The sequence below is a fragment of the Podarcis pityusensis genome, assembly GCF_964106645.2.
Source record: "Podarcis pityusensis genome assembly, chromosome: 2".
Classification (NCBI taxonomy): domain Eukaryota; kingdom Metazoa; phylum Chordata; class Lepidosauria; order Squamata; family Lacertidae; genus Podarcis; species Podarcis pityusensis.
This window is the reverse complement of record NC_138029.1, coordinates 51,300,234-51,326,631: the sequence shown is the minus strand read 5'-3', so window position 1 is coordinate 51,326,631 and position 26,398 is coordinate 51,300,234. Positions and strand designations below refer to the sequence as shown.

The 26,398-nt window shown below is 47.0% G+C and overlaps 3 protein-coding genes and 1 long non-coding RNA gene across 4 annotated transcripts; 3 read left to right on the top strand and 1 right to left on the bottom strand.

Annotated features, from left to right (window-relative positions):
* Positions 1 to 667: 667 nt before the first annotated feature.
* GRPEL2 (GrpE like 2, mitochondrial) lies at positions 668 to 8,351 on the top strand. The gene is made up of 4 exons (XM_080995557.1): positions 668 to 825; positions 5,225 to 5,381; positions 6,815 to 6,896; positions 7,237 to 8,351. Exons 1-4 carry the CDS (start codon positions 737 to 739, stop codon positions 7,587 to 7,589), a joined length of 681 nt encoding a protein of 226 aa, XP_080851683.1. The 5' UTR covers positions 668 to 736; the 3' UTR covers positions 7,590 to 8,351.
* A 12-nt stretch (positions 8,352 to 8,363) lies between these two features.
* LOC308471525 lies at positions 8,364 to 10,062 on the top strand. Its single transcript, XR_013982993.1, has 2 exons — positions 8,364 to 8,416; positions 9,682 to 10,062. It is a non-coding gene; the product is annotated as an uncharacterized lncRNA (long non-coding RNA).
* Positions 10,063 to 11,088: 1,026 nt separating this feature from the next.
* On the top strand, positions 11,089 to 18,885 carry PCYOX1L (prenylcysteine oxidase 1 like). The gene is made up of 6 exons (XM_080997227.1): positions 11,089 to 11,457; positions 13,551 to 13,757; positions 13,938 to 14,112; positions 14,287 to 14,498; positions 14,677 to 14,817; positions 17,442 to 18,885. The coding sequence occupies exons 1-6, from the start codon at positions 11,346 to 11,348 to the stop codon at positions 18,098 to 18,100; spliced, it is 1,506 nt and encodes a 501-aa protein (XP_080853353.1). The 5' UTR covers positions 11,089 to 11,345; the 3' UTR covers positions 18,101 to 18,885.
* Positions 18,886 to 19,143: 258 nt separating this feature from the next.
* IL17B (interleukin 17B) lies at positions 19,144 to 25,034 on the bottom strand. Its single transcript, XM_080997298.1, has 3 exons — positions 24,883 to 25,034; positions 23,377 to 23,702; positions 19,144 to 21,267 (listed from the first exon to the last, which is right to left on the bottom strand). Exons 1-3 carry the CDS (start codon positions 24,901 to 24,903, stop codon positions 21,021 to 21,023), a joined length of 594 nt encoding a protein of 197 aa, XP_080853424.1. The 5' UTR covers positions 24,904 to 25,034; the 3' UTR covers positions 19,144 to 21,020.
* Between the last annotated feature and the right edge of the window lie 1,364 nt (positions 25,035 to 26,398).

The window sequence follows — 26,398 nt, the reverse complement described above, 5'->3', positions numbered from 1 at the left end:
GAAGATCTTGCAGCCCTTTCTATATCACTCTTGTTTCAATTCCCATTTGAACAGCCTAGATTAATCTACACATCTGAGTGAAGAGTAACAGAAAAGTCATATTAATGTCAGCTGCCAGTGCTTCTTTAAAAAAAAAAAAAGTTTAAGAAGGTCTAAGCAGCATATAAATTTGGTTAAGTAAATTATTTTGCTAATTTGCAAATAAAAGTTTTAAAAAATATACAATATAAAGAATTGCAGCCTGGAGAATTGGAAGAAGCTCAACTAGATTTGAAACAATGTTGACAGAGTATGAAGTGCTTTCAGCCGATACTGAGGGGATCCAGGTTTTTCTGGTAGCTCACTGGATACACAGAAACAGAAATAAATAAATCTCCAGGCTGGGAGATGCCAAACGGCTTGTTACAGCAGAGAAGGCGCCTTGCGCGTGGAGATGCAACAGCCAAGCGCCCTTCTTATACAGGCGTGACCCCGGCAACTCCTCTCGCTCACTGGTTCCGTGGGCAAGATTCCTGCAAGGCAGAGGGCTGGGCTAGATGATCCTCGGGATCCCTCCCAACTGTATGATTCTTTGATTCTGAAAGGCGGGGCCCTTTTTGGCTGCAAGGAGGGCGGGCGGGCGGGAGTGGGAGGCCGCAGTGCCTGACGGGAGTTGTAGTCGCCGCCCTCGCCTCCTCCCACCGTCGGCGCCTGGCGGTCCAGTGTTGGCCACGCTTCGTCCGTCGGCGGGGCAGCTATGGCAGCAGCAGGCAGGTCGGCGCGGGCGGCGGGGCGCTGCTTCAGCCCCCTGCTCCAGTTTAGCCACCATCACTTGCGCTACGACAGGTACGGGGGGCGGGTGGGGGGCTGGCTGAAATGGGCTCCTTTCCAATCCTCCTCCTTCCTCAGTCGAGCCGTCGCCCTCTTTCCCCCGTGGGTGGCGGGCAATGGCGAGCCCCTGCGCAGGCCGCCGAGGATTGGATCCCCTCCTTTTTCTGGCTCTTCCCCCACTTGCACCTCGTCTTTGGGGGGGGATATATTAAGGCACCCACCCCCCAAAGATCTATAGCGGGGGACCTACCTGTGTGTAACCGCCGCTGCCGTGTAGTTTTCTCGGGGCGGCGCTCTTTTTTGGCGGGGCTGGGGAGGTTCTGCTGCATTTTGCTTTAGATGGTTCCCAACCTTTTTTTGGCCATGCCCCACCTAAGCATCTCTAAAATCCTGATGCCACTCCCCTTGTGACATATAATCCTTATTGTTCAAAAAGTGAACTCCTATTTACGTGGAGGAAGCCTAAAAGGCCATTAACTGTTAACAACTCATTCTCGAATTTCCCCCCTTAAAAATCAAAGTGCCCCTCTGCGGGATGTGGGCCCCACGTTGGGAACCACGGCTTTAGATCCTCTCCTCTTTTTGCCACCCCCTTCATGCAGCTCTTGGGAATTTGCGAGGTCTCTCCCAGATTCCCTCCCTAGAGGTGTTTTTCTCTCGCCTGGAGATGTGTTAGCACTCAGAAGGTGCCACAGCACCCAGGCGCTCAAAATGGGCTCTTGTGGTGCTTTTTATGTAGTATTTTTAGATCAGTGCGTCTCTGAGGATTGCACCCAATTTTGTGCCTTTTTCTCTGTGTCTCTCTTTTTTCTCCTCCAGTGAAGGGAGAATGAAGGCATCCTGGTGGAGTTTCCTTTCTGTGCAGCCGATAAGAGAGATACTGAGATACTCTCAGTTACTGAGATGATAAGAAAGCCCTGTGGGGTCGGGCCAAAGGTCAATTTAGTTCAGCGTCCTGTTTCAAACAGGAGATGCCAGGGGTTCCCAAACTGTGACTTGCAAACCACTTCATTCAGGTGGTCTGCAGCTTGTCTGTGAAAATACAGTAAGAAGTCGTACAGCACCTAGCACATTACAATTGCTATAACAGGCGGAGGAATTGTAAAGTGGGCCTCCAAGCCCCTCAGCAATTTTCAAGTGATCTATGGGGGTAAAGGTTTGGGAACCACTAGACTAGATATTTCCAGGATGCCACAAGAAAAAAATCATCAGACTTTCCTTTTGACTGGCTGGTTTGCCTTGCAGTCCTCTTTTAAAGGTCCTGGAGTTTGGCTTCTCTGGCAATTATATTGGCAGACTGGTACCTGCATTTTGAATATTTTATTAACGCTTTGATTTTTATTGTTTGTTTTAATATTGTGTAGAAGTTTGGAATGTCTATGTATGTTGCCTTGGAATCCCTTGGATGAAGACATGGGTTAGACATTTTCAAACAAGGTCATAGTTTGCAGTGGGGATAAGGGGGCGTGGAGTGGGCGGAAGAAGCTGGACTTCACTGACTCAAGAATAAGAAGCAATCCGAATAGCATGAGGATTTCATATCTATAGTTGATGCTTGGTTTGTTAGCTATTCATAGCTCAAAACATGTACACACACACACCATCTAAGGAAGTGATCTCATAGTAAATTCCATAGCTAAACTTTGTAGTTTGTGCAGAACTTTGTAGAGCAGTACCTCCAGGGATGAATAACCAGCATGTGAGAGATCTGTGTCCTGTTCAAATACTGTCATCAGCTGTGTCATCAGTGCATCTGATTTTGTTAGTAACTTGGTTCTCAGTACAATTTTATAGTTTCCTGTGTGGTGTTTTTATCTCCCTGTTGCACCATTCTTTCTATGGGAGTGTTCGGTGAGGCAGGTTACAACAAAGAGAATTTATCAAGCATCACTGAAATGCAAATGAACAGTATTTTAAAAACCCTCTAACCCACTAATAATGTTGATCTGGTCTTTTTGAAACAGTAGCAGCAGACTTTCATCCTAACTAATAGCACAATGTTGAGAAAGCATGTTAGAATAAAATGGTCTTCTTCACTGTTTGCCGAAAAGCAGGCAGTGCTCTTCCCTTGGGGGGCCATTCTAAATACTGATGATGTTTCTGGGCAGGCCTCATTCATCTGTTGTACAACCAGTAGTGAGGGACCCCCCAAAAAGGCTTATAAAGTGGAGTAGAGTTCTTGAAGAGATCTTTATAGGGGGAAGCAGGAACAGCCAGCTTGGTGATTATGTCTAACAGTGCTGCCACTGCCACTTACAGTGGAGCCAAAGCAGCTCACTTCCTGCTGCACCGACACAGCCCTGACCTTGCTGCTAACCTGCCCGACTCCAGGAGCAAATTGCTTACCATTGGAGCTAGTAAAGGGTCCGTGTAATGTCATCTGATGTCACCTTACTTCTGGACTGACTTAATGGGCAGCCCAATGCAGAGGATGGTACAGAACTAGTCTAGCTTGGAAGTGATTATGGCTGCAAGACGAAGGAAGGTTTTGATTCGAATGGTATGTCCACTGAGTTTTGGCCTTCTTAATGACAGATTTGTTAACAGAACCCAGACTGTCTAGTTGAAGAGAATAGTTCATCATTCCTAAATCTGTTGTCATTCAGGCAAGTGCTTTCAGAAGCTGTTTCCTTCCTTCCTTATGCAATGTTTGTGTACACCCACAGCTAAGAGGACAAAATGTCACTCAGGGAACATATGCCCCTCAAATGCTGCAATTCTGCTGTCTAGGTAGGTCCTTTTGATCCCCTAATGTGTGTGTCACTTTTCAAAGGCAAAGACATTACCCATCTCTTTACCAAAAAAAATTAATAGAACTTTGCCTTTGGGTTTGGAGTTTATTTATTTCAAGTAGCAGAGTCACACACTCGCTGTGCAACCCAGCATTTCAACAAGAAGCGAAACTTCCTTTCCCCCCTGTCCAAATCCAGCTCCATGTATCACTTCTGTGTTGGTGGTTGGAACACAGCCCCCACTCCCTTTGGGTGTGAAGTAGATCATCCAAGCAAACAGGCAATAGGACCATTAGATACCTACCTTTCAGGTGTGCTAATACAGATCCCTCTCTGCTCCCTGGAATCCCTGCAAACAGTTTAACAATGGCAGCTTATGCTTTCACTATAGCATTCACTATAAACCCCCAAACCTGGTATTCCCTCAAAACCTATGCCAAATTTTGTGTTGTTTTGTGCCACAAACCCTACATTTTATGCTGCTGCCCACAACTGTGTACCAGTGTATAAAATCAGAATTTGTAGTTAACACTCCAAAACACAGCACAGTTGTATTGTCTCCAAACGTAGACATCCGTCCTCTTTTCACATGTACTTCAGATAGTAGAGTCAAGCGTTAGGAAGCAGAAAACTGAATCTTCTGATTCAGTTTTGTTACTAAACTGAGTGCTTCAGGACAGAACAAATGTTAATGTAAAAGTGTTCCTCTCCATTAGAAACTGAGCAGCAAGATTCATTCAGAGCTTGGCAACATTTTAAAAATGCTGGCAAAGCACTGAGCCTTGTTTACCTAAAGAGGAAAGAGTAGAGTTTTGTTTATAATAGAAGCGTGGGACCTGCGGCCATTCAGACACTACTCTACTCCAACTCCCATAATCCTTGCTGGCTGGGGCTGATGAGAGCCCAGCTGGATCCCTCTTATGATTTTACAGTTTGCATATTAGCAACAGCACAGCTCTGAGTTTTCCCTTACAGGCAAAAAATAGCTTGCATAGCTGCAAAACTGCCCCAGATGCTTTTCAGGTGAGTGCATTCAGATCAGCTGAACAATAGTGTACACAGTTGGCTATGATATGTGGCATGTTGCCAACACCCTGAATGAGGTGATTTCAAAGAATCTTTGTCCTGCAAAACATTCTTGCTATAACTAGCACTGATGCAAAAAAAACCTGACCTGGGTTCCCATGCTGTTGAACACAAAGTGTAGCAAATGGCTGGTTCACCAAGCTCCCACTGTAATCGTAATCATACACATGCTGTAAATGCTAAAGGGATGGGCACAATATAAATTTTCTTCTTACTTGCCAACCAGCATTTAATGTCACAGAGAAGCGGCTTTAAAAAGGGGGGCAGGGAGCAAGTTGTTCCTCTAATCAACGACACCCGGATCAAGTTTTCCAACCTACATGCAAAAGGCTGTTGCTTTTCAGTCTTTCTTCTTCACAGGATTGGGAGAGAGATTAATCTTTTATCTGCTGGAAGAAGGTGTGAATAAAAATTCCCACCCATTAGCACAAGACTGAGGCCTGTGTTCCCTTGACCTGGACCACTGCTGCCTCCACCCAAGTCCTGATGGTGGGAAAACACAAGGCTGGAGCTAGCTGATACTTCACTATTTTAAACAGACACCTTTGAAAGTGTTCCTGCTTCTCTCCTCATTGTTTGTCACTGTCTTGTTTCAGAGGCTTGTCCTTTGCCTTCAGCACTGCTGCACAGCAGAGGAGCACAGGCGATGACTGTGGTCCAGAAGACCCTCCTGATGAGCCTAGACATCTCCTGAACGAGAACAGTTTAGAGCTCAAAGCCACCAAATTGGAAGAACAAGTCCGTGTCCTAACAGTATGTATCGCCCTTAACTTGGCTGTTTGCCCTAACACTTATTTTTTAGGTTTCAGCTTTTGTATGTCTTAAATACCCAGTCCCAAAATCTACAGCATGCAGTAGTCAAAAGATCAGATTAGTAGAATTAGATAGCATCCCCTGCTGCCACTCTCCCCCCACAACCCCTGCAGCATAACTCCTGCCACTGTTGCCAGCCGCCTCCTCCTCCAGGCAGGCTAGCTGGTGGTGAAAGCAGATCAGAACAAGTGTCTGTTTGTTTGGGTCCCTTCCGGCTGGTAGAGAAAAGGGAGGATGACGACAAAGGTCTACCAGCAAGATGTCAGTTCCAGGGAGCCCTGCCAGGGTGTGCAGGCCCCAACATTTGCCTGACCGTGCTGAGAGCTGACACTAGGCCTGGTGTACAGCATTGCAGCCGTCATTGTTATGTGCACTGAATTTACTCTTAAGCATTTTATACCCAGGCTATTTAATTGTGTGTCCGTCACTTTTCCAAACATAGAGCTAGGACAATAGTTGAAACATTCCAGAACAGCAGATACCCAGCTGGTGACATCTCTAGTGACCATCACTGCTGTCTGCCTGGGCTCTTTAAAGAGGGGGCAGGCAGAAGGAACAACTCCAAACTGTTGTTTTCCACACAGGGGGAAAGCACCGTTCTGTGTAGCAGTGCCTGTCCTTCCTGTCATCCACTAAATGCTCAGTGTGATGGGATGCGTTTGTGCACTCACAGTCCATCAGTATTCAGTAAGCAAGGGGGAAGTCTACATGCATATCTTCTGGATAGCATGAGCAACAGTGTCTAGAGACCGTCATTAGACTTTGTCCTGTGCTCAGCATAAGGAGGGGCAATGGCAGCAGACCATTTATGCTTAGGCAAGCCTATCCAGACAAGTAGAGTGTTGATATGTGTGTTTCATCTGGTTCTCTGCTGATTTTAGTTGTTATTATTTTTTAATGTTTTAAGTAGTTGCTTTTAACTGTGTTTTTACTGATAATCTTAGGGTTTCTGTCTTTTTGTACACTGCTTTGAGGCTTTATTACCGTCAAGCTGTATATACATTTTGCAAAACAATGTAATAAATAAGGCATTGGTTATGTTAGTAGATGCTGCTTTCCCATTTTCTTTCTGCTGCATAAGTATGCATGCATGTACATCTGCCGTAGCTATTTCTTGCCACTGTTTGTCAGTAGAAGAGGGTAATGAAGTGGGGTGGGGAGATCTTTAGGTCTTTTTCAATACGGCCCATTCATTTCAGCAGGAAGTCACACAGGCAATGTGTTTTATCTAAGAGCAGCAACTGAAGGCTGTGTCTGTCAAGCAAAGCTGTGCTCAACCCTCTTGGTCCAGGCTTGCAGCATTATAGATGGCCCATTGCCCTGTTGCTTTGGGAGATGTTCTTGTCTGACTCTGCTTCTTACTGTGTGTACAGGAACGGTACCAAAGAGCCCTGACAGATTCTGAAAATGTTAGGCGGAGGACGCAGAAGTTTGTCGAGGATGCTAAGATATTTGGTGAGTAAAAAGGGTGCTGGTATTGTGCAGAGCTTGTACCTACCACCCCATGTGCTCTGCTTTATTTGTTTATTTAAGGTATTTATATACCACCCTTCAAAATGTTTATCTCAGGGTGATTTATGTTGCAAATAAAATCAATGAGCAAATAACACAAACATTAATTAAAACAGCAGTACATCTATCAGGGGTTTTTAAAAAAAAAAAAAGTTTGACTGTTAGTATTTGCTGGACCTTGATTCTTCTTTTATACAGAGAATGTTATAAGGACTGAGACTCTAATGCATTGTGTCTGCCCTTTGAACAGTCATCCTCACCTTTCTGATCTATGAATCTACAGGCATCCAGAGTTTCTGTAGAGACCTGGTAGAAGTGGCAGATATCTTGGAGAAGACCACCGAGAGTACCACAAGTGGAGAGCACGATGACCCAACTCTGACTCTCAAGAAGATATGCGAAGGCTTATCTCTGATAGAGTCCAAACTGCAAAGCATATTTGTGAAGCATGGCCTGCAGAAAATGAACCCCATTGGTGGCAAATATGACCCCTACGACCATGAAATAGTCTGTCATGTGCCAGCAGAGGAAATGCAGCCAGGCACTGTGGCATTAGTGACTCTGGATGGATATAAACTTCACGGCCGCACTATTAGACATGCTCATGTGGGTGTGGCAGTAGAATCACACGAATGAGGTGGACACGTTTTATAAATACTTGAGACCTTAATGGACTGATTTCTCTGTCCATGTGACTGTTGCTGCTATAGCATGGATTTTTATTTATTAAGCCAAATTTGTTACCTGCTGGCCTCTCAGGATGGGTTGCAATGGCCTGATCTTCACTTCCAAGATGTACAGCTAATTTAATATTACTTGTTCTGTGTCATAAATGGTGTTTGTCCCCCCCCCCAGCTGTTTCTCAGTCAGAGGTAGTGCTATGACTTCTGGTTTTCCATTAAATTCTGTTGTGGGTTTTGAGGAGAAGGAGGACTCCTAATAATTCCTAATGATAAGGGAAGGGCCATAATTCCAAGAAGGGAAGGGAAGTAGCTCAATTGTAGACCAGTGTTGTATGCAGAAGGTACCATTTTTGTCCCTGGCATCTCAAGGCAATATTAAAAATATCTGAGACCAGTCAAGGTAGACAAAGGGGTAGTCCTCCAGGATGCTGTGGAATACAGCTCCCATCAGCCCCAGACAGCAGGAGTAATGATCAGGGATGATGGGAGCTGTAGTTCAGAAGGTCGACTACCCATGGTGTAGATAATACTGACCAGTGGTCTGACTTGGTATAAGTGATTAAATTAGAACTTTCTGTGTTCTTACAAATGCACTCTGCTTTCCTTGAATTTTGGTTCAGCTGCCGCAACCTCTGTTTTTCTATATGTAAAGTGGGAATATGACAGTTGCCTGCCTCCCAGAAATGCTACAATTATTTCTCAGCCGTAAAACGTTTTGAAACAGGTGGAGATCTTCCTCAGGTTACTTGGCTATTTCAACCCTGTGAAATCTCCACTGTGGTATGTATAGGGATATGGATGAGTCCTTTCTCATTGCCATTTAAAATACTGGACAAAATGGGCCAGCAGCTCAACAGTTTAAGGAAACAAAATAGACTTTTTGTGAAGATTCAGGTTTCTTGGCCATAAATTCTCCCTCAAATTATGTACCAGTTTTCAAGCACAATTTGCTATGTTATCAATGCTGGAAGAGATGGAGTGGTCTTGTACTCCAAAAGGGGAAGTATAGTCTTTCAAGTTTGAGCTCAAAAGTAATTGCTATGCAAATGGCACTGTGAAAAATCTGGATTCAGAGACTACTAGATTAGCTATCAAAATACATGATTTGTTTTTCATTTAGTATTTTTTTAAAAAAGAGAAAGTGTCTAAGCAAAGTGTACTTCAGCTTATTTCAGTAAAAATAGCAGGGAAATTATCCGATCAGAGTTTCAGCCCAAGTTATGAGGTGACTACCAGCTAGAGAATAAATTGGTATCATTCTGTCAACAAGTGGATGCTTGGTTCTGATCAGTTTTTGTATGACAGGTAGGCTAAACATGCAAGCGTGAAAAATCCTAACTCTGTTTGAGAGATGATTGAGGTAACCCAACATGTTGGCTTCATTCTGAATCCTAGGTGAAAGTTCAAAGAAATCTTAGTGAGTGTGGCCTTATTTTAGACTCACACCCATTTTCTTTTTCAGAGGAGTTTTGTCCTATCTTGCTATCTTGTCTATGTTTGGTTAGAATTCATCAGCTGAAAGTTCCAGACTCTGCTGGCTCCCATGTTATTTGTATTAGCTTTGTCTGTACTGCCCAGAGAGAGATCTCTTGACTCTGAAATTATAAAAATGAAAGATTCAAGTCGGTATTGATTTCCAGGATTTCCTCCCTACCATATACATTCTTGTGTTAGTTAGAAAGAAGTGGTGTTTCATATGTGCATATTCAGCGATGGACTTGGGGCTCTCAGATTTCAGCAGCAATGCTAAAATTCAGTGCCCCCTCCCACTACTTGCGCTTGATTCTATGGCATTGTTGTGGCGCAGGGTGGCACCCAATGCGGCCAAACCAGGCATGCTACCCTAAAACCACCTCTGGCATATTCTCAGGCAGATGTACATGAACTGAATTAATCCACAAAGGGTTATCTGCAGCACCAAACCGGGGGGGGGGGGGGGGACTTTGGGCTACAAGTGAATGATCCTTAGAGCAATATAAGAGATTATGTTAGAGCACATTTCTAATTTAAAATAGATTTAAGATTTGTATTTCCCCCCCCCCAAGGCAAAAGAACAAAATATTTTTCCAGCACAGTCATGCATGTTTGCTCAGAAGTTTCATAGGAAATAAGATTTAAATTGCATCTTGAACTGCAGTCCTGTGAACGATTACCCTGAGCAAGACCCGCTGAGTACAATGGGCTTGTTTCCAAGAAAACACAGATTACAGTGTTTGTCTTCCAGTTGAAGAACTGCTCAAAAAAAGCAGTGAGCTATTTATGTGTACAATACAAATCCATACAGTTGAATGCTGCACTTATTAAACCAAAAGTTTTTGCTTTTGCTGGGTAAGGAAGACAACTCAAGTTGTTCAGAACATAACAATGTATTGAAGTCACTCTGCACCATATTCTTACAAATAAAAGTTACCTTTACAAGACTGAAACATGTGGTATTGACTTTGAATACCTCCTAAAGAGGATGTGCCCAGTCGGAAATTTAGAAGTGTTTGATTTCTTGCCATTTTGAAATCAGCCGGAATCTTGGGGGAAATGTAATTTAATTGTGTTTGTTTTGATTTAGCACACATGCTAGAGGGGTTATATTCTGCAGGCACCATGGCAACAGCCACTATCCAATGTTTAATTTCTTCAGTATTAAATAAAAGAGCACGCTAGCCTAAAATGCACTCTGGTTAAATGCTCTGGATTATTATTAGCTCTTTGCAGGGATTCCCACAGGGCGATGTTGATGTCAGCATTCATGTCACGTTTTCAGACACTTGAGTTGGTCTGCCAAAGGTCCAGGTGCCTGAAGCCAGCTCTCGCTGCTTTGCCATCAGGTGTAACTGCGCCAGCAGCATGTGCTGAACTCCGCAGGCAAGCAAGCAGGATGTTTACACCCAAGAGAGGGCTGGCAAAAATGGCACCTCGGTGGCCCACCCCTCTTAAAGCTCCAGGAGATGCAGTGATGGAGACGGGCAGCAGAGTGGGGCCCTTCCCCTTGCAAGCTGAGTTCAAAAGAACCAGCGTCTTCCTAGGAAAGACGCGAATCCACGGCCGACCACAAAAGGCGGCAAGAGCTTCTGCTTGCGGCTGCACAGTTCCCAGTTTTAAGCTTCGAAAAACAGCAAATGATGAATGGTAATTAAGCGGGGAAGCCGCATGGCAAATGAAGAACGGGGGCAAGGGAATCGGAGCAAGACTCAGAGCTGAAAGCATCGGGTTTAAGCATTTGCGCGCTTCGCGAAGCAAGCCTAATGCGGGTGCCCTCGCGGCCATTGAGCGCAGCAAGCAAAGGGAACCGGCGGCCCTCCAGGTGCGCTTCGCCTTCAACTCCCGTCATCCCTTGCACTTGATGACCGACGGTCGGGGATGACGGGAGTTGTAGTCCGAAAGCCTGGCGGGCGGCGGGTTCCCTATTCGAGGTTGCATCCTGCGCTCAGAAGGGGCGTCTCTTGAAGGAGGCCGCCTCTCGCCCCTTGCACTCCACGAAGAAGGCGGCGCTGCGAGAGGCGCAGCCAATGCTGAAGCCAAGCCCTTGCTCCCTCCTCGCTCCCTCGGGAAGCGCTGCTGGCGAGTGGACGGAGGCGAGAGGCTCCCCCGCCGGCCCCGCAGCCGAGAAGCCGTCGGGCAGGCGAGCGAGCCGGAGCTCGGCTGCGCGGAGATGTAAACTGCGCACGTCGCGCTTTGCGTTCCCGCCTTCCGCGCCGCCGCCGCCGCTGCCAACATGATGGCAGCCTCCCATCGGCTGCTTTTGTTGCTCACCGTGGTAGCTGTAGGGGTGATGCGGAGGGAGCCCCCCATCGCTGCGGCAGGGGATGCTCCGCCCGGCAAAATAGGTAGGCGCTGCTGTCGAAATCACAGGCGCGTAAGCACGGGGCGCCTGGGTTTTTACGCATCTAAGCGAGGCCTCCTGGGCGGCGGGATCGGAGCGCTTTGCCGTCCGTCCGGTGTGAGATTGTCGACGGGGGTGTGAGGAAAGACAAGTGTTTAAGATAAGAAACAAATAGTCCCGAGGATGAGGCTGCACGGACCTGTCAGGGCATGCAGGAGGCTAGGGCTGAATAATTGGCATAAAGGATGCTTCTGTAGTGGCGAAATAGGAAGCTGCCTTCTACTGAACCAGACTGTTGGTCCATTTAGCTCAGGCTTGTCTGCACTGACTGGCAGCTGCTCTTCAGGCTTCCAGACAAGGACAGCTCCCAGCCCTACCTGCATATGCCAGGGATTGAACCTGCTCGGCAGCTGAGTGATGGCCCTTTCCCCTTAAGCACAGGCCGTGTTTGCCTGCTAGTCACACATTCTCTAGTATGACATTTGTCCCAGGATTCGCCATTATTGCAGTTGTTCATAATAATGGCAGCCACCATAACAAAGGCACACAAAGCCTTTGCTGACAAGAATAAGATGGCAAGTTGCTCAGGGGTAGCCAGAGGATGTTGGACTTTGAGAGGCATGTGGGGCTGATTTACACAGTAGTTCTTTCCTTAGCCACTCATCACCCCTGACTTCTGTATGTACTTGAGTGAGTTTAGATAATGGGAAAGGGGGCTTCAGCTAAATATTAGGAAGGATCTCCTGGTGGTAGGGGCTGTTTGCCAGTGGAATACAGCAGAACAGGAAGCATTGGAAAGTGGTGGCCTTTTCTTCAGTAGAAGTTTTTAAGCAAAGGCTGGCTGGCTGGCCATGTATAAGGAATGCTGTGGCAGCAGGTTTCCTGCATGGACCAGGGCTTCGACAAGATGTTTTATTGCTTTATTATTATAATTAATATTCTGTTGGGAGCCACGCAGAGTGGCTGGGGAAACCCAGCCAGATGGGTGAGGTATAAATAATTTATTATTATTATTATTATTATTATTATTATTATTCCCTTGAGTTGCCTTAACTCTGTATCTGCGAAATGTGTACCTGACCACTTTGTTGAAGATTTCCAGTACTTAATGAGCACAAGATCATCAGAGCATTTGTTGGTCTTTAAGATGCCACAGGACTCAGGTTGCTTTGCTACATGCTTCCAGGGCTACCATTTTGGAACCAATCAAAATCTTAAAATCATTCACGGTGGGCTTTTTCTTGCTCTGTAGGTTTTTTTATTAAAAGAAAATAAAGGTAAAGGTAAAGGTAAAGGTAAAGGTACCCCTACCTGTACAGGCCAGTCGTGTCCGACTCTGGGGTTGCGTGCCCATCTCGCTTAAGAGGCTGGGGGCCAGCGCTGTCCGAAGACACTTACGGGTCACGTGGCCAGCGTGAGAAGCTGCATCTGGCGAGCCAGCGCAGCACACGGAAACACCGTTTACCTTCCCGCTAGTAAGCGGTCCCTATTTATCTACTTGCACCCGGGGGTGCTTTCGAACTGCTAGGTTGGCAGGCACTGGGACCGAGCAACGGGAGCGCACCCCGCCGCGGGGATTCAAACCGCCAACCTGACGATCGGCAAGTCCTAGGCACTGAGGTTTTACCCACAGCGCCACCCGCGTCCCTTTAAAAGAAAATACTACTACATTTTTTGAGCATATGCAGACAGCAGCAACTCGCCATGTAAAGTAATTGATGTGATATTTGGCATAAAGCTGCAGCTTGGTATACATGTCTGTCACACACACACACACACACACACACACACACACACACAGAGTTAACCATTCAGATTCAGATGAAAGCTTGCTGTGGTCTTCTGCAAAACTTTCCCTTGCTTCATAGCAACAGTTTTCATTTGGCAAAGAACACGGGTAAAATATCAGGCCAAATGACTGGGTTGGAAAACCTTCCTCTTCATTGTGTGGCATCCTCCCTGCAGGACAAAGGATTGTTTAAGGGTCAGTGTGTAAGATGAGCAACCTGCTGGTCCTTTGAGGAGTGGGATGGGTGGTCAGAGGTGGGCGTGCATCTGCTGTGCCTTATCCTCACCCCTCTGCTTTTGCCTTGGCAGCTGTAGTGGGAGCTGGGATTGGCGGCTCTTCGGTGGCCCACTTCCTGCAGCAGCACTTTGGGCCACAGGTGCAACTGGACGTGTACGAAAAGGACACCGTTGGGGGCCGCCTGGCCACGGTCACTGTCAACAAACAGCAGTATGAAATCGGTGGTGCCTCCATTCACTCCCTCAACCTACACATGCAGGACTTTGTTAAGCTGCTGGGTGAGTGTGGGTACAATCATCACACTGGAAACAATTGCATTCGGGCCAGGTTTCGTAGCCCATACAAAATGTGCAAAACATTATTGTAGAAGCAGAAGGCTGCATTGCCTGCGCTCCCTGGCTCATGAAGGAGGACAGAAAGTGGCATTACTCTTCTACCTCATTGTCCCCTTATCCTAGGGCTGAAGCACCGTCGAGAATTGGCTGGGAAGAGCGCCATCTTTAGCGGGGAGCAGTTTGCACTAGAGGAGACAGACTGGTACCTGCTGAACCTCTTCCGACTCTGGTGGCACTACGGCATGAGCTTCCTGCGCCTACAGATGTGGGTGGAGGAGGTAATGGAGAAGTTCATGAGGTATGTGACAGAGGTGGTGAGACCTCTGGAGAGGAAAAGAGGGTGGTCTTCCTTCTCCTTTAAACCCATAAAGTCTCCAGCTAGGCTGAAGAGATGCACTGAACTTCCTTTAGATCTCCTGGCATAAAGATCTGACTGCTCCAGATTTGTCTCCTTCTTTTTTGTGTCCTGCAGGATCTACAAATACCAGGCCCATGGCTATGCATTTTCTCGCCTTGAGGAGCTCCTGCGTTCGCTGGGTGGGGACACGTTTGTCAACATGACACAGCGCTCTGTGGCAGAGTCCCTGCTGGAGGTGGGCATCACACAGCGCTTCATTGACGAGGTCATTGTGGCCATTCTCCGTGCCAGCTATGGCCAGTCAGTACTGGTGCCTGCGTTTGCAGGTGAGTGCCACCTTTTGCTATCTTGCTGCAGACCAACCAAGCAAGACCAAAGGTGTCTCTTTCCAGTGGAGCACTGACTGATCTCGATAGACCAGGGCATGTTGCTGGAGAGAATGGTATCTTCATTACTTTATTATTATTATTCTGACACCTAACCCCTCTGTATTTCTATCTTCAGGGGCCATGTCCCTAGCAGGGGCACAGGGCAACATGTGGTCTGTGGAAGGCGGCAACAACCTGGTGTGTTCAGGCTTGCTGAAGCTGACGAAAGCCAACATAATTGAGGCCACTGTGACAGCCATTTCTCTGCACAACTCAGGTAAGCTGCCCAGAGCTGAAACAGAACCAGGAGGTCTCGGGTAACAGGACTGGGCATTACCTTTGCTTGACACCTTGAAGATCAAGTTAGCTAGATCAGGGGTCACCAACCTGGTGCCCTCCAGGTTGCTGGAGCATAACTCCCATCATCACTGACCATTGGCCATGCCAGCTGGGCAAGGACAGGGTTTGGCAAACAATGAAGAGAAGGAGACCAGCTCAGATCTCCTAAGGAACTAAAACAGGGATCAGCAAACTTTTTCAGCAGGGGGCCGGTCCACTGTCCCTCAGACCTTGGGGGGGGGGGGCAGACTTTATTTGGGGGGGGGGAATGAACGAATTCCTATGCTGCACAAATAACCCAGAGATGCATTTTAAATAAAAGCACACATTCTGCTCATGTAAAAACACCAGGCAGGCCCCACAAATAACCCAGAGATGCATTTTAAATAAAAGGGCATATTGTACTCATGTAAAAACATGCTGATTCCCAGACCGTCCATGGGCCAGATGTAGAAGGAGATTGGGCCGGATCTGGACCCCTGACCTTAGTTTGCCTACCCATGAACTAAAACTTTCCAATTCAGTTGTACTTCTCTTAAGAGACCTTATTATGGACAGCCGCTGGTACACCACCAATGGCCTTGCATGGCAGGGGTGAAGTTGAGGATTACTTTAACTTTACATTTCCCTACTTGTGTCTTGAAAATGCTTGCAAGGAAGGAGCCAGAACATGCCTGCAGACAAGGATCTGTAGGAAGTGGGTCTTGGGACCTTCTTTGCTGTTCATTTGTCTCAGCTCCTTTCCAGATGATCAGTTGGTTGCACAATAAATTATAAACAATGCATATTTACTGCAGAGACTCTGCATTCCTCCGCTGTTCTGTTGCAGGGACGTTATGTTTTCTGAGCACTAAAAAAGTACAATATTTTATACTTGGGAAAATCCAGTGTTCTCTCTCGGTTGTGCATTCATTACTGTTGTGATTGCTTTATGTAGATGTGGCCAGGCAGGTGTGACAAGTTGAATTATTTTGTGATGCAGTCAGCGAGGAGCAACAAAACTCTCCCCTTATGTACCTGGATCATTTAGCATTGGATAATTATTATTTTTTAAAGAAAAAATTCTTAAGAGACTATATTTTCTTCACAGTAGGAATCTTTATCAAAAGATATTTCTCTTTAAGCACTTACAATAGGCTAACTCCCACCCTTTTCATCTTGTCTACATCCCTTCCTATATTTCATTATTTCTGTTAATTATATAGGCAGTAGGTAATATCCAGCATTAGGGACGTAGGTGGCGCTGTGGGTAAAACCTCAGCGCCTAGGACTTGCCGATCGCATGGTTGGCGGTTTGAATCCCCGCGGCGGGGTGAGCTCCCGTCGTTTGGTCCCAGCTCCTGCCCACCTAGCAGTTCGAAAGCACCCTCAAGTGCAAGTAGATAAATAGGTACCGCTGTATAGCGGGAAGGTAAACGGCGTTTCCGTGTGCTGCTCTGGTGCCGGTTCGCCGGAGCAGCTTCGTCACGCTGGCCACGTGACCCGGAAGTGTCTGCGGACAGCGCTGGCTCCCAGCCTCTAGAGTGAGATGAGCGCACAACCCTAGAGTCTGTCAAGACTGGCCCGTATGGGCAGGGGTACCTTTACCTTTACCTAATATCCAGCATTAGCCATACTCGGAGAATATCCATTGACATCAGTGGACAAGTTGTTTAAATCCATTGACATCAATGGGTATACTCTTGAGTGTGACTTAGTTGGCCTTAGCCCAATAGAGCTTGCTGAAACACATCATTGTTATATTAATTTTATTTATTAAATGTGAATGCTGCCGTATATCCATAGATCTCAGGATAGTTCGCAACATAAAATTACAGTATGAAAAACACAATTGTGCTGCTGCTGCTGCTGCATTCACATGCTTTCATTTTATGCCACTGTGAACCTTACAGTCTCATGCTTGCTATCTCACAAGCTGTTGAGTAGCTCCAGATGCTGCTTGACAACAAACTCCCATGATCCTTGACTGTTGGCCATGCTGGCTGGGGCTGATGGGAATTGGAGTCCAACAACATCTGGAGAAGTACCACCTTGGCCATCCTTCCTGCAGCTTATCAGCCAGATCTGGTGTATCTCGTAGTTAACAGTGCTCCTTTTGACAGTGTACCCAAGGCTGAGACATCCGTAGACGTACACACCCTCACTTTCATATGCTCCAATATTTTGGTCTTGCCTAGTATCACTTGCATCTGTGCACACAGAAGGTGGAAAGATTCCCCACCTGCTTACTAGTAGACAGTCAGAAATACAGTCGCTGTTTACTCTTATATCTGTCACTTGTGCAAAATGTATATCAACTCTATGTGTCTGGTCTAGCTCACCAGGCAGGGTCTGGAAGCTTAAACCAGCAACAACAAGAAAATAATAAGAAACAGAGGGGAAGGGGTTAACTAAGGAACATGGAGAACCACAGAGCCTTGGCAGATTGTTGAAGAAGCTTTCCAACTTCTAGGTCTTACCCATTTAGCTCCTTAAAACCTTCAGCAGGATGTGAGGGTAGTTTTTGTGTATTTGAGTTGCTGTTTTGAGCTCTCTTTCTCTCTCTCTCTCCACTCTTTGCAGAAGGAAAAACCTTCTACCAGGTTCACTATGAGGACGAGGAAGGCCAAGGCTCTAGCTTCTATGACATCGTGGTTATTGCTGCTCCACTGCATAATAACAAGAGCAACATCAGCTTCCAGAACTTTGACCCTCCCATTGCTGAGTTCCCAGGGACCTTCCACACCACGGTCACTTCTGTCATCCATGGCTACCTCAACTCCTCTTATTTTGGCTTCCCAGATCCAAAGCTCTTCCCCTTTGCCAGCATCCTCACCACAGATGCTCCTGTCCTCTTCTTCAGTTCCATGGACAACATTTGCCCCGTCAATATATCCAGTACCTTCAGGCGGAAGCAGCCCCAAGAGGCAGCCATATGGCGAGTCCACTCCCAGCACCCCTTGGAGAAGCAAGAGCTGAAGACTCTGTTCCGTTCCTACTACTCTGTCCAGGTGACGGAATGGCAGGCCTATCCTGACTATGGGTCTTCCAAGAGCCTCCCGCCCATTGTCCTCCACGATAACCTCTACTACCTCAACAGCATGGAGTGGGCAGCCAGCTCAATGGAAATGGCTGCTGTGGCGGCCAAAAACGTGGCCCTCTTAGCCTACAACTTCTGGAATCGTGACCTAGAGAAAATAGACCAGAAGGACCTGATGCACAAAGTGAAGACCGAGCTGTGACTTTATAGCAGTTGCTGCTAGAGTAGACTTTCCAGGAAACTCTCCTTTAGTGCATGCGGGGCGGGAATTGGGGTAGGGGTGGGGGGTATTGAAGGATTACACTGGAGGTTTAGCAAGGAGAGAAACAGAAGACTTGGCATACATCCCCATGTGTCTATTGTCTACAATAAGGGCATCCCCCTTCCTGCTATGTTTCAGAGAGTCTGTGAATCAATATCTACATGTGCCCAGCTAGTACGGCTTCCTCTTGAGATAACCTTGGAAGGGACCTGAGCTGGTTAATGGGGAGCATCGTATACTGATTCCAGCCTTGAAGGGCTGGTTTTCTGCTTCAGGCTAAGTGTTCCTTACCTGCTGCCCCATATCCATGCACTGCCACTGTCCATAACTGTTCAGGGCAAAACAAAACCCTGTCCTAGAATGGATGGATTGCCTCCTAAGCCTCTGCAGTCCTTACCCCTGAGTTGATTTGTGTTGGCCTTTCTCTTTACGCATAGGCCTCTATACTCAAGGGAACGGGCAGAGCGCTGTCTCTGATGTGACTTCTTTTTGTGTCTTTGTGTGTGTCTGTTTTGCCATCCAAAACAATGTTGTTCCTTTTGCTTTGTTGCCAAGCTTCATGAACTTGCCTCTAATTGTAGTCAGCTAGAGAGCCCTGAGATGGGTCTCCTAGTATTGGCTACAGCTCAGGTTCTAACACCTTTTTGACTCTGACTGCCTGTACATATGTGAAACTGCATAAACCACTGCCCTGATCGCCTCAGATCCTTGCAGCTAATGGCTGATGTTGCCTTGCCCTGTGTATAATTGGGGGGGAGGGGACGGGTATAATCCCCCTAATGGCAAAAAAAAAAAGATGGTTTCCATTGTTTCCAAAACAGAAGGAATTGCTGTATAAACACCTGGAACCTTTCCTGATTTGGTACTGTATGCTGTTTCCTTGAGCTGATTCTGTAGCTCCCGAAATGGTGACTAATGTACTCCTTGCCATGCTGCTGATCTAGAGCCCTGCTCACCCCCCAAATTCCTTTCTATGTCAAGGGATAGCTTGCTGAGTTGTCAAGAGCAAAGCTTCCTCTTGAGCAAAATTACCAGCCAGTGAGTTCTGCCATTTCCCAGAAAGGGCAAGGCTACTAGGAGCTGATATCGTTCTCTAATCAAGTTCTGCAGAGCTGAGCGCCTGCATGGGGCTGCTCTGTGAAATGCTGGGAAACTGAGCGAACTGAAAGGAAAACTACCCATTGTTTTCTCCCCAGTGCTGCAGCATTCTGGCACAAAGGCAGCCCCTGCATAGATTCAGGAGTGGCCTTCAGGTGTTGCTGGACTCACATTCCCATCAGCCCCAGCCAGAAGAGCCTGTGGTCAGGGAGGATGGGAGTTGTAGTCCACCAACCTCTGCATGGCTGCAGGTTGACCACCCCAGCCTTAGCATGTGGCTCCCTCTCTCTTGCACTGTTTTGCTTAAAGGACTTGCCTTCCGCAAGCCAGAACTGTCTCCACTGCCACCATTCCTAGTCCTGGACTTCCTAGCCTGTGATGCTGCCTTGCACGAAGGCAAACCACTGGCCCATCAAAACCAGCCTTGTCTGTGTTCACTGACTGCACTTTCCCAAAAATCTCGGACAGGGATCTTTTGGCAGCTCTGCTGCCTGAGAACCATTTTAACGGAGCTGCCTGTGGTTAAACCTGGCACCTTTGAGCATACAAAAAAAATCCTGGGTTCTTGTCAGCGAGCTGTGGCTCTGCACCAAGGGATGCTGCTTCTGATATGTGCAGAAGGGTTGTGGGTTCCCAAAACGGCCATGGTCCTTGTCTCTAGGGTGTCACGAATAATGGATTGCCTCAGGATCTCTTGCTGCCTCCTGAGTCTGTCTAGTCTTTGGCACACGTGCCAAAGCTGCGGTGTTTGTTCCTCAGCCAAGCATTTTGCTGATACCTAGGCCCTGTGAACAGGGCTGCCAGCACAGGACTTTTAGAACTGTTTGGTATTAAGATAAGACATCTCCTTGTTAGTTTTGTGTGAGGTGTACAAGAGCCTGCCAAGTAGCCTTGAAAGGCCTCTCCTTCTCCACCAAGCACAGCAAGTACAGATTCTCCTGCTCCCACACAGAAGGCAGCAGGGCACTGTCAAAAGAGCAGTGGCCCAGCTTTGGGCCTTCAGTTGATACTGAAGATGTATCCTATCAAAGCCTCCATTTTGATAGTGCAACCCAGTAGGGAGGAGGACATGGGAGGGCCTCTTTGCATGGTGATGTCATCCTGGCCTAAGCCCTGAGCAACTCCAGCAGATGGGCTGCAGAGTCAGCTTGCAAACTGAGCAGCCATCAAGCCAATGCTAAAGGGCTTTGAGCCCCAGATGGAGGGCAAGATGGTTGAAGCCGCTGCACCTTCGCTGGATCTCCTTCCTCCGCAGCAGCCACACAGCAGCTTCCCTTTCTGCTGAACTCCCGATTGAGCAGGCGTGCCTGGCAAAGAGTAAAAACTGGCACCAGTGACTGTAGATTCAGAGCTATTAGGGTGAAATGAAGCAATTTGCTCTGGATCCGTGTCGGATACAGTTAATTACCATTTGTGCGGCACAGAAAGCACTCAAGGTTGTGGGTTTGATCCCCATTTGGGTCAGCTGCATATTCTTGCATTGCAGAGAGTTGGACCAGATGATCCTCAAGGTCCGTTCCAGCTCTGCAATTCTACGATTCCAATATCTTGCTGTGTGCATGTGGCGCTGTCAACCTCTCTGCAGGTTATAGGAGAGAAGGAGTCCAACGAAAGCAGCTTTGGCCTCTGGAAGCACATAGATCTTCCCACATCTTGGCAGGAGAAAAAGCACGTTCTGGGAGAACGGAAGGGGAAGATGAGGCTAGGAAGACGGGAGCGCTACTAATCCTTAGGGAACCCGAAGCAGGAATAGCAGCAGTTCTCAGAAGATGCAAGTGCAGCCCACAGCAATGGTCTCCATCACGGTCTTGTACTCCTTGCGGCACCTCTTCTTCTTCCGGCTGGGGTTGCTTGGCTCACACAGCAGTCGGCGCACTGGGATTTTGCTGTGGATGGGGATGCTGACCATGGTGCGGTCTTCCTGCATGGTGAAGGGATTGATGCACCCAGCACACAGGCAGTGCGCCTCTGGGATGTTGGCTGGGATTCGTGCTGCGTCGTGGTTGATCCTGGAGTGGAAACGTGCTGACATCAGAACAAGCACATTCATTTGGGGGGCAGAGGGGGTGGGGCTCCTGAGGATAGGAAGGCAGGTCACATACATACCAAGCGGCGCCCCAGAATTTTGGGGTAACAACCACCATCTACCATGGCACCTTCCAGTGCATGTGTAAGTTAACTCAGTGAACTTGGACATGCACTGGAAGGTGTGACAGGAGGTAACTTGCTGAATCCTCCCAGAGAGGCCCATAAAATGTAGGAGGGACCTACTTGATGTAGGAAGACCTTGGCATCAAGCACCATGGTGCATGCTCCAGTTTCTAATGGCCATACAATGGTAGGCATTCATGCCACAACAATAGCAAGAAAGGAATGGTGCCTGCAGAGCAAAACATCTGTGAACAAAGAGAAATGGAGGGGGTGCCCTTGCGCCGTATGAGGGAGAAAGTTCAAAGCAACACCTACCTTTGAAGTGATGTTTACAGGCATGTCCTGAGGAACACTGTGGTCCTAGGCTTGCAGAAGACCATTTAGTGCGGCCTCAGAAATAATCAGAATGTTGTGCCCCAGGGGTAGATTTCTTTAACTGCCTCTGCTGTGTGGTTTGAGCCAAGCCCCACTCTGCATAGCTTGGAAATGAGGTAGTAGAATCTGTTTCCCACCCAAAAACATACAGAGACACGTGATCCTAACTCTGTAGTGCATGGTACTGTTTTTAAAGTCCCTATGCCGGAGGCACATTCAGAAGACCTTAGAAGCCTTTACTGCTTCAAATGGTTCGGTCTGAATGTAGGCTCAGACTGGTGCTACCCATTGACACAACAAAGCTTTAGTTACTCCATGCCGGGGGCAGTTCACTGAGCTGGTGAAACCAGATGTCGAGGAAACAGCAGTGGCTTCATGTGCCAAAGGTCCCAGGTAACCTGATGTGGTAAACTGCATTGGTCCAAGTTCCTCCTGCCATGATCAAACTACAACCACAAGGCCTAGAAAGGAATTGATTTTCTGCAGTGCTGAATCCATCAGAGTTATGTGGTCTCTGTTCTTAAAAAGGTGAGTGAAATGTCTCAGTTGAGCCCTTCAGAAAAGCGACACATTAATGTACTTTCAAGAGCACCACAAGGCGGGGATAGAGTGCCACAAAATCGGGCCAATACTACCAAGTTTTTCTGCTACCTCACTAGCATTTTCTTGGCTGAGTCTTAAGCTAGGGCAGTATTAAATATAGGAATTAATTAGCATATGCTAATGAGTGACATATGGGAATGCCACAACCCTTGGATAGGCCACAATAGGGTGGGAAATGTCTGATTAGATAACATGATTGTTTTTAAACCAATTACAAATAAATCCCAGCGTGCCAGTGGTGCTCCTTGCTAGGAGGTCCAAGGTGCCTCTTGATCATGCGTGATGGCATCGCAAGTGTTGAAGCAGGTTGTAGCCTGCATGGGACGGGTGCGGGGGCACTTGTTGTCAACCCACTTCCTTCTGTCTCCAGCAGAAGGGTCTGAGTTTAAAAGATAAGCAAATACACTCCCCCAACACACACCACCACACAGACAAATAGCAGTAATCATGACCAGTAATCATGCTGTTGGCTCTAAGTCAGTAGTTCCCAATTACAGTGGCACCTCGGGTTACAGACGCTTCAAGTTACAGACTCCGCTAACCCAGAAGTAGTACCTCTGGTTAAGAATTTTGCTTCAGGATGAGAACAGAAATCGCACGGTGGCGGCATCAGCGGGAGGCCCCATTAGCTAAAGTGGTACCTCAGGTTAAGAACAGTTTCAGGTTAAGAACGGACCTCCAGAATGAATTAAGTTCTTAACCCGAGGTACCACTGTAGCTAGGTTCTGGGGACCACCTGTTTTTCAAGCCATGGACCCTCTACTTTTGACAGTTTTGATATCTCTGTGGTAGTTTTTGTTATATGAATGGTGCCACAGAGGGGGTCCACCGACCACCTATTGGAAACCACTGTTCTAGGCCACAGATTGGTTGAATACCACATAGAAAGCAAAATGCAACCGAGGCACAATTTTTTGTCTTGCACAGATAGGCTTGTGAGAAGACCTGTGTGGGGCAACCACAATGCCTTGAGACCTGCTCTATCTCACCTGTAGGCCCACGGAGACAGGCTCCTCTTGTTGGACATCCAGAGCCTCAGGTTGACCTGGCACTTGCTCTCCAGGGGTTCAGAGCTGTTCCGCAGCTGGCTAACCATCTCATGGATGCTCTGCTCGTAATCCTCCACAAGGGTGTAGTCTGTGGAAGCCTCTGGGTTTACTCTTAGCACCGGGTCAGGTGAGGATTCCTGAGCCTTCAGGTGCTGAACCTTGGCTTTTGCTGATCCTCTCTTCTTTCCTTTAGCTCCCTTGCTTTGCTCTTTTGTTTCTCTGGAGGCATCAAGTGTGAAGGAAAGGCAGATAGCACAGAAAACCATCTGGAGAGGAAGAAAAGAGAGCACACTGGGTACTTTTCATCATACAACTCAGGGGCACCTTTGGCTCTCCTGAGGTTACTGAACTGCAATTCCCATCATCCCTAGCCATTGGCCATTTTGCTAAGACTTATGGAAGTTGTAGTTCAACAACATCTGGGAGGGCCAAAGGTTCACTATTCACTCCTTGTACAGGTAGTCACTAGCACTTGTCCCCTTTCAAGTAATTTAGTCAAAGCTGGGAAAGAGAGGGAGCCCCCAAACTGTCAGTATTTTGCAGAAGGGATGAAATTGCCTATGAGGAAATTGAGCTTTGCATAGTTAAAGTGGATTAGCGCACTCTGTCACCCTAGTGCAGCTGCAATTATTTTGCTATTAGGAAAGTGGCAAGAAGAAACATTGAAAAGTGTGGAATAAACAAATGATTATCAGGAAGATGTATAAGTGCCCACCAGCAAATCCAGACAAATGCTTGTCATATAATCAGAGTAAATGCTCAATGACCAGAGTGGAAGAGCCCAGAGAGAGGATACTCCCCCATCAAGGTGATCTCAGTTTGCAAATTGTTCTTCAAAATCATCCTCATCAGCACTTTCAGTGCAAATTTCTCCTCATAGACACATTTTTATACGCGATCTTGCCTAATAGACATTTTGCAAAGCAATTCCCCCTAATGCAATGCATTTTTCTATTCTATTCCCAACAGAATATGCATTCCTATGGGTGTGTTACCCTATATATGCAGCTTTGTACACATTAGTTGCCTGGCCAACTTCACTGCAAAATTCAGAGAAGTCCGAATTTTGTAGGATGGCTGTGTTTTGGTTTGCATATTGTCTTGGGATGTGTGGATTAACTCGGTTCACCTTTTAATGTGCAGTGAACTGAATTTCTCCCCCATGCCTCGCCATAAACGGAAGAACTTTATATGCACAAATCAACCATTCCCACGACATTCTTAACTGCTGTCCATTTTGTCCCCATCTGTGCTTCCTTCTATGGGATCCTTTCTTTCTTTCCCTCACTCTCTCTCTGGGAGGTCATTTTTGTCTCCTCAGTGCCAGGCCCTGAAAGCAATAGTTCACCCAGGCAAAGTTTACACTTCCCAAAGCAAACAAGCTCGACAGGCTGTTAATAAATAGAAAGTAAATAAAAAGAGGCACAAAGAAAGCCAGGCACCTACCAGTTTTGAAGCCCACTCCATGGCAGTGTGGGTGGGTGAGCGAGGACTCTGCAGATGCCCTCCCTCTGTGTTGAATGAAGAGAGCGAGTTGGGCTGGGTGCTTTTAAAAGAGAAGCAACAGCCCCTAATTGCTTCATTGCCAGGGAGGTGGGCCTGCCTGGCACCAAGAAACTTCCTCAGGGTGCCAGCTAGGTTGTTGACAGCCAGGAGGGACAGCCCTCAGTGCTGCCCTGCTACTTCCCAGCAGGCATGTAGGTTTCCCCCAGGGACAGCGCAAACCGTGGCCACAGGCTGGCTGGCTTCAAGCACCTGCTTAGAGGACTCCAGGGTGGGTAGCGAAAAGGAGCTTTCTGAAGGCAGACTTCCCCAAGGCTGGGGGTAGGCAGGTATTATTCCATTGTAAAGACTTCCAAATTTCTCAGGCAAGAGGAACAACCATTGAATGTTGATCTTGGAAAGTGGTGAAGAGCGTTTCTCCAGGCTGAGGGAATGAGAGCAGGGCCTTCTGTGCTACCTGGGAGGCCTGGCTTTGAGTGGGTGGGTTGTTGAATGCAGGGCTTGTCCAAGGGCTGGAAGGTATAGATCCCACCCCATCCCCCAAAGTCAAGCAATTAGCATAGCCAGCGTCCCGGAAGGGACTTTGGGGCAACGCAAAGGCTACTTAGGGACAAGGACAAAATGGAAAGGTTGCACTCCAGTTTAGAAACGCAGGAGTGTGTTGTGTGGTGAAGGAGCAGGAATAGAAAGTCAGCGAAGTCTCCTTTTGCTTGCTTATTTATATACTGAGCACCTAGGACAATGATTTTCCAGAGGGGCAGCTGTGTTAGTCTGCAATGAAAACTGCAGAGAGTGTTGTGGCACCTCAAAGGCTAGCAAATTTATTATGGCATAAGCTTTCGTGGACTACAGTCTATCTCATCAGATGAATGAAGTGTTATCCTGAGTTGCAAGTAAAAATGGGGAGTGGTAGAGGATTGTAAACAGTGATAACAGAAAGAAATGAAATGCAGAAAAATCTCACTACTTGCACTTTTTTTGCATTTCATTTCTTTCTGACATCACTGTTTACTATTTCTCTCTCTCTCTCTCTCTCTCTCTCTCTCTCTCTCTCTCTGTGTGTGTGTGTGTATGTATGTGTGTATAACACCCATAATGCAGGAAAAGACTTCATGCATCTGATGAAGTGCATTGTAATCCATTAAAGTTTATGCCATAATAAATTGTTTTGCTATTGTTTTACTATAACAAAGTCTCCCTTTTGCTTGCTTATTTATTAACGGAGCACCCAAGTATATAGAATTGTTGAGGAGGGATGAATAAATAGAGAAATATGTGTAAGTCTGGGCATTGGATGGACCAAGATAGAAACAAGAAATGACCAGGTTTATAGGACCCATTGCTTGACCTTGAATACAGATCTCATTTCTTTCTTTTTCCTGCTTATCAAATATTTCTCTGAGGGAGAATCACCATCCCATGAAGCCAGGCTTTAATTTATCTTACACAGAGTACATAT

Coding starts and splice junctions, on each gene's coding strand:
- IL17B (XM_080997298.1), bottom strand. CDS start 24,903: ATGGAGTGGGCTTCAAAACTG. Junction 23,703..24,882: donor TGGAGTGGGCTTCAAAACTG/GTAGGTGCCTGG, acceptor CTTCCTCTCCAG/ATGGTTTTCTGTGCTATCTG. Junction 21,268..23,376: donor CTGTCTCCGTGGGCCTACAG/GTGAGATAGAGC, acceptor TTTCCACTCCAG/GATCAACCACGACGCAGCAC.
- GRPEL2 (XM_080995557.1), top strand. CDS start 737: ATGGCAGCAGCAGGCAGGTCGGCGCGGGCGGCGGGGCGCTGCTTCAGC. Junction 5,382..6,814: donor AACAAGTCCGTGTCCTAACA/GTATGTATCGCC, acceptor CTGTGTGTACAG/GAACGGTACCAAAGAGCCCT. Junction 6,897..7,236: donor CGAGGATGCTAAGATATTTG/GTGAGTAAAAAG, acceptor ATGAATCTACAG/GCATCCAGAGTTTCTGTAGA.
- PCYOX1L (XM_080997227.1), top strand. CDS start 11,346: ATGATGGCAGCCTCCCATCGGCTGCTTTTGTTGCTCACCGTGGTAGCT. Junction 11,458..13,550: donor TGCTCCGCCCGGCAAAATAG/GTAGGCGCTGCT, acceptor TTGCCTTGGCAG/CTGTAGTGGGAGCTGGGATT. Junction 13,758..13,937: donor GGACTTTGTTAAGCTGCTGG/GTGAGTGTGGGT, acceptor CCCTTATCCTAG/GGCTGAAGCACCGTCGAGAA.